Genomic DNA, 13244 nt, shown 5'->3' with positions numbered 1-13244 from the left:
CCAAAGTGGGGTCCAAGGACCTCAAGGGGTCTTTGAAGGAGTCCCCAATAAAATGAAATGAGAAGTTTAATTTCAATATTTTGTTATTCACAAGGCACTGGAACGACGAGAGAATGGATAAATAGGACTATTGTGATCATAGGTTTCACAATCTCCACTGTAGTTATCACCCCACCTACAGTATAGAGAGTTATGGAATTCATATATAACATCAAAAATCTTCTCAGATGGCGTTCACTGGGACAAAATCTTATCAAATGGGGGTCTGTGGTCTAATGCAGATCTATTTGAGGACCCTTGACTTGAAAAAGTGTGGGAACGCTTGTCTTAAAGGATGATCAGTGAGATGCTTGACCTTAATTTTTAGTTTTAGCTATGGCTTGGATTTCACCTATGAATTTGTGTTCAGCTGCATCGTTCCATTACAATGCATCTCAGTTGGTTTTTTCGCCATGACCTGATTCTGCCCAACTGTACTCCGCTAGTGTGGAAATGTTTTGTTTTTTTGGGTAGCAATTGATTCGATGACTAATCCCTGAGCAAACATGTCAGCTTCTCTTGCCACTCTGCTTCATGTTGTTCAGTATGTGGGTCCTGCAGTCTATGCTCATCTTCTTATTGAGTTCAATGAGAAAATGAGCACATCAAGCCAACTTTTTTCTCAACAAACTTGGTCTCATTACGGACTTTAAATCCTGATTCACCCCCTGGCTTCTATTGACTGAGCTCAGTTGTTGTGGTTCCCTATTGAAACTGTAGACAGGATCAAACAGCAAAGGCTCTAATCATACAGTAGATGAGTTTTTGCATCATAGACTGTGTAAGTTTAGAGTTTTTGTCTTCTAAACTGTAGTATTTGATGTTTTAGAAATGCATACCTCTAAATGAGAAAAAAAATATAAGAACAATGTCGATTTCGGTTGAATTTCCCTTTAAAGAAACATTTTTACAAGGTTTTTGCCAGCAGTTCACATGGCGTACTTTTTCTGCATGGTTCTACCAGGATATTAGATAACATACTGTAGATAATAAGTAGATACTGTACATTTTTGGAACTGTTTGTAGACAGGATGAAAACGCCAAAGCTCTACTCATACAGTAGGTGAGTTTTCTCACCGTGGACAGTGTGTGTAGGTTTGGAGTTTTTATATAACCTGAACCTGAAATATAACCAAAATGTCGATTTCCGTTGATTTTTTTGCTATAAAGGAAACATTTTATGCTATTTTAACTGACTGAGAGCTATGTGAGCTACTGCTTCACATAGCATACTTTTTCTGCATGGACTACGAATTTGATCAATGTTTTGTTGGGTAGATAATGTAGATATTGTACTTTTTTTTATTATTACTGATCATCTTGCACCACTATTCATCTATTTGCTTTATCTGGCATGGACGTGATCCACTCATCTCCAGGAAGGAGTCGGTGTCAATCATTACTGCTACTTTGGATAATCAGGACACAAACACTGTTTCAGATACTACTGCAGAATTTCAACTGGGATTGACAAGTCCTTTGTGTACGCCATTACTCCCATTAGGAAAGAAACACATCCTGGAGGTGAAAGGTGATCATTCAAAATCGTTATGTGAGAAGTAATTAAAAATTGCCCTAACCCAGTAAGGGATCATGGGTAGACAAAAATCATAAGGTTAACAAGTCCCTTGTGCTCAGACCTGGTGCATAGACCAAAACCAGCAGACTAAACAACATTGATAGCTTGGTCTGTACTCAAAAAGTACTCTTTTTTACATTCCTTAATCATTCAGGGGAAAGCAAAACAGACAAATGTTAAAGCACTGATGATGGCCAAGAGTGGAAATGTCTCTTCTTCTGCTCTCCCCTGAATAATTAAAGTCACAATGAAATTAAATATTTCACATTGTTTGCTAATTCTCCATATCATAATGTACACTGAATGTACAAAATATTAGGTACATCTTCCTGATATTGAGCTGCAGCCCCTTTTGCACAATCCACATCACTCGTCTCAAAGCTTCAACATCCTTCTCCAACTCGTCTGCTTCTCTTTATCTGCATCTCCTCCTTTGTGATTGGTCTAGATTTAAAAAGGGAAACCAATAAGACATAATGGCTTTTACCTGGATTCGTCTCATCAGTGTGCTTCATGAAAAGAGGAAGTGTGCCTAATATTTTGTACATTCAGTGTATTTAACAGTAAATTTTGAAAATGTATAGTATATTATATCAAAATTTTATAACTTCTACTTCCTGCAAAACAACATACTGTATGCTTAGTGTTTATCTCATGACACACCAGTAGACATACATAAAAAATTCTAACCAATAATCAATAATAACCAATAATCTCATCACAGATTTTTGAACAAACCCTCCCTCCGCCTCTCCTATCATATAAAACCTGCAACTTCACAACTTCCAAAGTGACACGAGTGGCACCATGGTGCGGTGGAGCATTTTTTGTAATTTTTGGCCTCAATGGGTGAGGATTTGGTGCGCTGCCTGCTGCAATAACAGGGTGATGGAGGTGTTAAAGGAGGCGTGCAGGCTGGCATCAAGGTCTTCTGTGTCACTTTCCATGTTTATTATAGTCCAACCTGCTCGCTTTTGAAGAGTCCCTCCCTGTGCTGTGTCTGAACAGCCTGCTTCAACCAGAAATACGTCGAATTTCGGAAGCAAGACGCCATCGAAATGCTCTTTCCTTGTGAATCTTTGGCGACCTTTTGTTGTTTTTCTATGTTGCTGTGTAGTCCAAGCCATGTATTTTGCAGCAATGATGATCAGATATCCAGTAATTTTGCTTCAGAATGAGATAAAACACACTAAGCAAACACTTCTAAGCCTTGACAAGCTCAATGAGTGGCTTTGGAAGAAAAAGGCCTCCGCTGACAAACAGCTTCAAAACCCTTTCAACCCGCAGCCATTAAAATAAGTAAATAACTGTTGAAAATGGTTATGTTTATGTGCCTGCTGTCTGAGTGCTGCATATTGACGGGCAATGGCGTAAACTCATAGAATATTGCCATACAATTATGATTTATCTTTTATGCTTCCCTCTATGTTGCTTGCATGTAGCATGGATACATCCATTTGATCAAGGCGCCCGCACCATAAAAGACACCCTGTGCTGCATGGAGTCCATTAGGCCAGTGAGACGAGGACGGAGGCAACGCTTGCTTTCAGAGATGAAGAGATGTAAAGAGAGGAGGATTGTGGCTGCAAGGTTCAAGGCGAGTGCCAAGGAAATAAATCAGAACTCGGCTGATTCGATAGTCGGTGTACAATCAGGATGCAGAGCCTATGCACGCAGAACAGCCTTTCAGCCAAGTAAAAAAAAAAAAAGCAGAAAATGCTTTCTATAGAGGAGGAGAAGGACAGTGATGATGATGATGGTGATGGTTATAGATGGAGAGTGGATACTGCGGGCCTGGATACAAGAGCATTGGGCTGGGTTGTTAAATTAGTCGTGGAGGGTAAACACTCCTAAGTCCAGTTTACCCACCTTTTTATTTGCAGAATATAGTTTTCCCACTTTTTCCTACGGAAACTGGGAAGCAGAATCCATGAACCTATGAAAACTTCCTGGTCTTTTTAACCTGAGCTACATACAGTACAGTACTAGCTGTTTACAGTTATGAAGTGCTATCTCCAATTCAACATGCCTGGGTAAATTATGCAGATTTGGGTCCAATATGGCGATGTAGTGGAGGATAAACCCACCTAGAGTCAGTTTTACCCACCTATTATAGGCTGGCATAAATCTATCTGATGGAAATTTATAGTGTACTTCAAAGGAAGAAGGGGACTTTTGTAAATTACATGAAGATAAGGTCTATTAGGCAAAAATAAATAATGCTTTTCTGATTTTGTGTTTATATTTGTGCCTTATGCTAATCACCGACTGGAGGTCCTAGTTGTTTACCCGCCTGTTTTTTTTTATCACTACATCACTGATAATATATCTTTATGCTGTTATATTATATTATAACAGGTATCCAGGTTTTTGCGGAGCTGATTAGAAAGCGGATGCAGGTCTAATTTATCATATCTAGTTAGCACCATCCTATTCCCATCCCGCTGCCAAATGGACAGGTCCTCATTTTGCCTGCAGCAACCTGTCATTGGGACGGAGGCCTGTGTGTGGTAGAATATGTGAGTGTGTGAGCGTCCATCCCGCCTTCAGCGTTAGTCCTTTTCACTCCAACCATAATTACCACTGTCTGAGGGTAACCAACAGTGGCGGATCTCATTATGCCATGATATGGGTCGCGTCTGCATATACAGGCGCACATACACTGCCTATTTACATATGAATGTATCCAGCGTGACATACACACATACAGACACACACACACGCTCACACTCATCCATCCACCCGCCCACACGCACACACAAACACACACATCATTTACATATAAAAGCGTTAATGTGTGACACACACATTACATAGTACACACACACACCAGAGCCTATTCATACATGCAACTCACACATGTGGGCTACTCATAAATTTAGACACTTCCGTCAGAAGGCCCCCGCCAGCCGACAGGGATATGAACCCAATATAGCATCCCAGAGATAAGCCGGTGACTCTGGAAGCAGAACTAATATTATTTGCACGGTGCCGAACGTTTATCTGGCGCCGCCTGCAAAGTGATGGTTCGGTGTCACTTTTGTTTAATAATGATGTGCCAATAGTAATATGCCTGCTGGCTGGAAACCTATTACAGTTCAAAAGATTATCCAAATACAATCTAATTTGGAATATTGCATTTTGACAGCCTGTGACTGGAGGAGGTGGGATGGTAATGCGATATTTTCTTTCCTTTTTAAAAATTCCAATTAACATTTTTAATGCTCAACAAACCAATGGTGACTGCAAATATGCACAGAGGTGTTTGACTGTGCCAAATCTCCTGATGGGTTTCAGACAAAGAAGTGGAAAAATAACTTTTGCACAATGCAAACTTTTGATTAGGCGAGTGTCACGTTTGGGCTCTCCTGTCACTGACTTTAAATTGACATTGTGAAATAGAGATAATCTTTAAATATATACTTTCGCCGAGGAGAGGAAACATTGGCAAAACTGTTATACCTTATAAACACAAAGATCCTTATTTCACATTCATCATTCTTATCAGGGATGACAGAGTTGTCCTCAGTGTGTCACACTAAGTGGGATAATCTTACATACTACCTACTTCAATATCGCACAGATTTACAGCCACAGCTTGATAAATTGGTATTATGCAAATAATAGTTACTGAATTACACTGTCACAACTTGAAAGTGAGTAGTCTAAATTAAAAGGAGGAAATTAGTATAGAGCAGCAGAACTTGACATGGAGATTTTCATTGAAGAAGCATATAGATTGGTACAAATATGATATATAATTTTTCTTGAGACGCTATAAGGTCTAATCATACAGTATGTGACTTGCTACCAATATAGCTTTATTAAAGGCTCTGTATGAATATTTAGAGATACCTGGAGCCATATGCATGGGTATAGCTACCTTATTATGACCTACCTCATAAATGCTTAACCACACCAACACACAGATCAAAACAGTAGATGCAATCATGTGGAAAAAAGGGAGAGCCAAGGCACTTCAAAAATCAATTAAAAAGCCTTTATTCTATTTGGCTGGTTAAGGAAAAATTCACCCTCAGATACTCTTCCACTGTTAGATGTCATCAATCTGTGATGTTCAGTGCATTCCAGTAATTTGTTTTGATGAAGTAATGTAATTTAATTTTTTGGTGAACCCGCTTTCCTTCAACCTGCCTCATCTACTTCTACTTCAGGTAGTGATTTCCTACATTTCCCAGAATGCCTTTCGACAACCCCCAGAGAAGGGGGATCTCTGCTGTGTAGGTGGAGAGAGTGATAGCGATAGTGTAGTAAGTTTTTCCAGTCAATGTGATGGTGTGTCTGGTTTTTCAAATTACAACAAAAACAAAGAGGAAGAGGCCGTTGTATTTTACACGCTACCAACAACACATCTGCAAAGATGCAAACTGTGGCTGCATTGCATTCTGGTCTATTGAGGCTACGGTCAGTGGAGAAATTGGTCTCTCTGCCTCTTCTACGATGGATTTCTCCCTGTATGATTGTTGAACATCGGTGCAAAATGACGGCTCTAAAAATAAGCTCTTGCTCTTTGACACCAAAACCTGATGTTTACCGTTTTTGTTTAAGATAAACATAAAATGTACTACCATTAAACTCTATTGTAGCTGAGCTGAAAGTATCTCACTGTGACATCATGTCATCTACGTTTGGCCAGTTATCCACAGGAATAAGAAAAAATCACCACCAAACAGTAAAATGGACCCAGGAATACAAGGTAAATCAACAATAGAACGCAATTTTAACAGTGTTTTGGGGTGGATTTTTCCTTTAAAAACTGTGCCTAATGTGTTTTGGCCCCACCGCTGTCATCAGAGTACAGAGGCACACTATACATAATTAACTGTGTCTTGAATCTCCCCTTTTTCCCTCATGATTAGCAAAGGACTCCCCTTTTTATCCAAAGAGCACCCAACCCCCCAATCTTTAATGTTAGAAGCAGAGACATTCCAGCCTCCTATCTTTTTTCCACAGTAGATGAAACCTTATCATATCAGTGCAGTAGACTCCCATGCAGCCATAGATACAGCACCCGCACATAGAAACTGATACACTGGGACGGATAGGTCTGCCAATCAGCCGAGCAGACGGCAGCCCAATCCTCGGCTGCGCGTTCCCCCCCATCAGTGTGACTCACAGGCAGCCTGACAGCCAGCGGAGCGCGTCGGCCTCCATCTTCACAGGAGACACTATGCCGCTGTTCCCGCTTTCCTATCTCATTATGCACTTATGTACACTTACTCATAAACACGTGCACAAATCAGGCAGGCAAACATGCATGAAGAGTGTGCGGACAACAAGGAGCGCGATGGAAACAAGTCCAGCATGTTTGTGTGATGCCACTGACACTATTTCTTCATCTGCATAATGACGTGTGGATGAGTTTGCCAAAGAGAGAAAGAAAGGAAGAAAGAAGGAAAGAGTCAAACCATCAGAGAAACATACTTATGCATATATGCATGCAAAACCGCACATACATGCACATTCACTTATAAATGAATATTGGAATATCTATCAGCTGACCTAACACAACACATGCATGCACACACTGTGGTTCAACTGATATGGGTTTTTGAAGGCTGCTACCAAATACCATTATTTTTTATATTATTTTATTATTATTTGACCATTTTCACCATTTGACCATTTTCATGCCAAAAAATACCAAGTATTCAGTGTTTTACATCACATTACAACAACTTTATTCTTGTCAGGGTGGAAAAGCCTCTGAAACAGCATTTAGACCATCATGGGACACTAAAACTCTCCATTGGAACCCAGACTGATGAAATTATTTTAGTGTTAGCAGCTCTTTAAGGCAGTTTGACCCACCACACCTATTCCATTTTAGGGGAAACTATAGGACAAATTAGGCCTTTAAATGAAGAATTAATTTACAAAAAATTATTTACAAAACATCACATCAGAGGAGGTGGACAACACTGATGAGCCGATACCCAATATTTAATAAAAGGCCAATATTGGCCCCATATATCTGTCAAACCAGTCTGACCTAAACAAACATCAGCTGTCCAGTAAACACAACTTGAAGCCAAAAGTGTTGGTACAAATGTGACTGTGAGGACAAACTGTGGCCTAGGCTTCAACTCCACTGCTTTTAGGATAAGTGTGTGTGTGTGTATGTGTGTGTGTGTGTGTGTGTGTGTGTGCGTGCGTGTGTGTGTGTGTGTGTGTGTGTGTGTGCGTGCGTGCGTGTGTGTGTGTGTGTGTGAGTGCTGTAATAGTCAGTAAGTGATTGTTAAGTGGCCCTCCTGCCAGTGTGTGACTTGGGAGACAAGATGAGATGACTCATACTCACAGCTGTGAGTCACCGCACCAAAGTAACATCATGTACCCATGCGGACATAAATACAGCTCGCAAACACACTGCACAAGCACACACACACACACACACACACACACACACACACTTCTGCACAGATCCACGACTACAGCTCAAACACGTATCTCACATGCAAATGACATTCACACATTCTGTACGTGCAGTACTCACTTTTTCACACACAGACGCACGCATGTTCATTTAGGCTACGCATGCCCTGGTGTTGTTGTCTCCATGTAATTGCTTATATAATATTTAGTCTTTCATGTCAATAAATTTGCATTTGTTGTTGTGGTTTTTGCCATTTTATTTAAACTCGCGCCGTGCTTTCACTGTCCCATTTGAAAGGTGTAAGCGTTCTTCATGTATTTAAGTTGCTGCAATGTTTTTTCATAGTTCTGTGGCTTTTGAAGCAAGCAGTTTAATATCATGAGGGTTCTTTCAATTAGCCCATAACTCTAAAAATCACCTTTTCAGGACTGAGATAATAAGATAATAGCAATAGTAGTAGTAATAGTAATTTTTACAAGTGGGAGACAATGTAAGCTAATACAAAGAAAATGTTCAAATAAGTTTAAGATTCCCCAAACATTCTTGCCACTGCAAAAAGAGATTTCTATAGAATATAAATGAGCACTGCTAAAGGTTAGGTATGCAGATCACACATTTATTTTGGACATTTGCCCCACTCTAGTGACACTTGACCATCATTTCATTCCATTCAGTTCATCACAGCCAATAACACAATAAAACAATGGAACAGCAATGTTAACATCCAGTGGAATCAATACACTCAACCAATCAGGACATCATGATCACTGGACTTTTCTATTTCCAGGGTTGTTTTTATTCTTTTTTTTACTTGCACACCCTATTATTCAAACTAATAAAACTAAACTGGAGGACCCAATCAGACAGGTGGCCTCTAAGGTGCCAGTGCAAATTTCTCTCACCTCAGTGCTTCACTACTTACCCGCTACTACTGTATATGCCTGTAAACAAAAGATCTGATTGGCGTGAAAATGCAGAGAGGGGAAGCGGTGGACCAATCAGAAATGAGGCTTTTTGTTCAGAGTTGAAAATAGAGCACTTGAAGCCCAACTGTTGCCAGGAGACACAGATTGCAGGCAATTACGAAGCCAGATTACAGTCAGGAGAAAATAGGTGATACTGTCAATGGAGCGTGTGGGTGTGTGGGTGAGTGGTTGTGCGAGTGGGTGTGTGTGTGCATGTTCAATACAAGGGGGTAGGCATTAGTAGAGATATGTGAACGTGTGACTACAGACTTGTTCTGATTCTTTGTATCCTTAACCTCTTCTGCATGTTAGCGCATTTCTAAATTTCCCCTGAGGTGTGTGTGTGTGTGTGTTTATGAATGTGAGGGGAAATGAACAGATGTTCCTAAGTGATTCATGCAATAGCACTACCTCGTCTTATGAAGAACAACTTGGCAAGCTGATACCTTTGATATTACAAAAAAAAATTGAGTGAAAATAGAACAAGCAATATGAATGTTAAACATACATGCGAGGTAAAAAAAAAAGATTGTTTCCTACCACCATTCATTTGGGTTCTCCTCTGTTTAAGTGTCTTCGCTGGACATTATTCGTTGCATTTTTAAAATAAAACACAAGTGCACTCCACAAACACAGTCTATGCGGCGGTCGACAACCATGGCCCTATGCTGCGCTACAAGGTGTGCAGACTCTGTTGACAGGACAAAGGGCCACATGTAAGAGATGTAAGTCCTTGGGCCTCATTTATAAAAATGTACTTGGATGTAATCTTTAAAAAATCCATGTGATCTCAAAATCGTTTCTCCACTTGTGCTTACGCCTGTTTTATAAAAACCTATGAAACTGACTAAAGCTGCATAATGCTCGTTTAAAGTATCACACCTGTGTCTTATGCACCTGTAATATGCAAATCACAAAAGAACGTCCATTTGAACACTCATGAATGTGCTTTGCAATTAGTTTGCCTTGTGAACGCAGCCCGACAGTTATTATCCTATAAGCAGCCATGGTTGAATGAGTTGTTTCCTTATATTAGCAGACTATTTATAGCTTATGTTTTCCTGTGTTCAATGTAAAACGCTTTGGGGTTCATAATGACTCTTGCATTCGTTATGTCTCAATTTACTGCACACTGCCACTAATTGGCCTCTTAACATAAAGTATAGCCTTAAAACACAATCCTATTTTTATTAAAGATCCAGTGCAATGATTTAAACTCAGTCAGGAAAAGTGTGATGTTGATTTCTCAGATAATGATGATTTAATAAATTTTTGATGGTTAGATGGTACAAAGCTTGTAAGACTGAGTGAGAGCACCCAGCAACAATGGAGGCACAGACATTTCGGCTAGTTTGGCAAGTAGCTGGCTGGCTATTGTCTGACAGACTATGGGACACCTCATTAACTATGCATACTGTTGACCAATCAGTGCCTTCATTAAATCCTGGGTGTAGGTGACATCATTTACACCAGGAAGTTGAGTGGAATTTTTCAAAGAATGTGTAATTTGGCTAACTTTACATTAACAGGTCCTTTGTTAAATTATACTATGAAATTGAGAAATGCAATTTTTTAAGATTAAACATCAATACCTTGGCATAACCAGCAGGTAATGTGTGTATGTGAAATGTAGATCTGATGTAGAGCTACGACCATTTCCATATTGAGATTTTGTAAACTACTTTTTTTTTATGATTTTCCATGTATGCCACCAGCTAAGTCAGACCTTTCTGTAAATGAAGCCCCTGGACTAGAACAAAAGCCTGGACACCATGCAGCTCAACAGGGATCTTTTCACGAAGTGGGCTGGACGTTCTCCACTTTGGATAGTGTGACGGGTATCGTCCCCTCCTCTACACCTGGCGGCTTGGTGACCGCCGCCCCCGGATCCCTAAGACCCCCCCCCTTTGACCCCCACTCTCCTCTCTTCTCCCCTTCCTCCTCTCTATGGAACAGCCCCTGTTTGAAGTTGGCCCTGGGGAGGATCCAGAGGACGACCCCCATCGCAGCCAGAGCCGAGCCCAGGCTGGAGAGGCCGATCCCGGCCGCGGCGCTGAGGTGCAGCCCCCTGTTGAAGCGGATGGCCTGGGCGTCCACGAAGAGCAGATCTCCCTCTCCGAACGACTCGATTCTCCGAGGGGTGGAATAACCCACTGACAGGCTGGCAATACCTGCAGTCAGGACCAGGAGACCCAAGGCCAAGGACACCTAGAGGGAGAGAGAGAGAGAGAGAGAGAGAGAGAAACTAAGAATACTTGAAGTGGTAATCTGCATGATCCATGGGTATTCTGTTGATGTAGTTTGAGTTAGATATTTATTCATATGAAAATGTTGCTGATTTTTACTTTAACTAAACTAAGAATACTGCTGAGGGAAACTACACAAGTAAAGAACAAAAATTGATGACCCATAGAGGGGTCATCAAAAGGGAATCCCAAAAAATATAGTCCAAGGCACTCTGTCTCTTTAACTACACAACTTTTGCAGTATTGTTTCTCATAAACAGCCAATAAAGTCATTGAATTGCATATAGAGACAGAGCGACAGAGACTAGAACAAATGTGATGTGATAGATAGAGAAAACGTCCCACAAGTGATCATTTTGGACGGTCCGGTCGTCTCTACCTTCCAGACCGCTGAGCTCCACCACCGGCTCGATCTCTGGCTCTGGACGAACCCCTGGTCCTCCGGGTCTCTCTCCCACACGGAGGACGAGCACTCCTCATAGAAGTGGTGCAGATAGGAGCGAACGCCAAACTGTAGACATGTAGAGCCCGCCTGGAAGGAAACGCCACCGCAGTCAACACACTGTCTGGAGATAGACTTCAGATAGACTGTTCAACTTGCCCGACAGAAGATCAGGGTTTTACATTGTGACAACAAAGGATGATCAATGGCATAGAGCTCCACCATTGGCACAACTGTAGTAATGACATATGATGATAGGGTCAAACTCAACTCTAAATAAACCTAACCCTAACCCTAAAATTTGATTTCAAAATAAAAGTAATTAATTTTGTTTTGTTTACACATGAAAATAAACAGCAAAGCAATACATAATTCCCTATGAAATTAATTGATTTTATTGTAAAGTTCCACCTGGAAATCAACAGCGATATAGCCTTTCTATGGGAGCAGCATGAACAAAATAAGATACTGGATTATAGGCAAAAAGGTGGATAAAATATAAAGAAATATTTGCTAAATTTCAGTAGCAATCAAGTAGCAATTTATGCTTTTTTCTCCTTAAAAGACCTTATCTTCATATAACCTACATCATTTGATACTACTTAATTTTGGGTATACTATGAATTTATATCATAAAGATTTATGTTCTAAAAAGGAGGGTAATCTCTATTCTGCAAATAAAAAGATGGGTTCACCCGCCACTGTGCAGTACCCACACTGCTTCCATCCCTGAAAGCATATACTGTGGAACTGGTACATTACATTTGCACTGCAGGATTGTCCAAACAGTAACAGTGCAGCAAGCATGTAAGAAGTTCTCTCTGCATCTGGCTAATGCCAAATGATCGTCTTCCTCTTTAAGCTGTAATGAAATCAAACAAAACAAGATCATCCTCCATGGCAACCGAAGCTCACCTCACTCCCAGAGGATTCTCCTCCTGAGCCAGAGATGCAGGCCTCGGAGCACAACGCCATCACACCTCACGACGCCTCGTACACCTAGGAAACATACGGATGCGTAATAAGCAAAACACATCCAGAGCTGTGTGTACTTATCAGGCGGCCAGCTGCTGTAACGCAGGAATACGTAATCTGTTGTTTATCTCCTGACTATGGATTTCCCTCCATCAATCCCTCCCTTCTGAGACTCATTGCGAGTCTTGGATCGTGTCTCCTGTTTGCCCCAGTTATTGCGGCGGCTTGTGAAGGATGGAAGGCTACTGTGGTCCTGAGGTGGCTTCATTACCGCCCACGGATGAGTCACACACATGCAAGCGTACACACACACTCGCTTTCTCCCCACACACACATCCTTGCGCTATTATTCTTGTGAGGCCGTACAATTGACTTACATTCGTTCTCTACCCAACCGTTTTCTTTAACCCTATGTTCACATGCCTGATCTCAATCGCTACCAGAATGTTAACCTGGCTGCCTTTAAAAACAGGAAAAATATACTAGGCACACACACACACACACACTGTACTTCAGGCCTCAGCTGCCATCTATTACATTCTCAAGGATCTGAAAGAGCTTTTGCCATTGCAGGGTTAGTGTCAGCTCAGCTAAACACATTCAC

The 13244-nt window shown here is 40.9% G+C and overlaps 1 protein-coding gene across 1 annotated transcript; it reads right to left on the bottom strand.

The window, feature by feature from the left end:
• Positions 1-10771: 10771 nt before the first annotated feature.
• nrsn1l (neurensin 1-like) lies at positions 10772-12640 on the bottom strand. Its single transcript, XM_071914900.1, has 3 exons — positions 12581-12640; positions 11603-11755; positions 10772-11185 (listed from the first exon to the last, which is right to left on the bottom strand). The coding sequence occupies exons 1-3, from the start codon at positions 12638-12640 to the stop codon at positions 10772-10774; spliced, it is 627 nt and encodes a 208-aa protein (XP_071771001.1).
• Positions 12641-13244: the final 604 nt, after the last annotated feature.

This window comes from Centroberyx gerrardi, chromosome 19, assembly GCF_048128805.1.
Source record: "Centroberyx gerrardi isolate f3 chromosome 19, fCenGer3.hap1.cur.20231027, whole genome shotgun sequence".
Taxonomy (NCBI): Eukaryota; Metazoa; Chordata; class Actinopteri; order Beryciformes; family Berycidae; genus Centroberyx; species Centroberyx gerrardi.
This window is presented reverse-complemented; position numbering and strand designations above follow the sequence as displayed.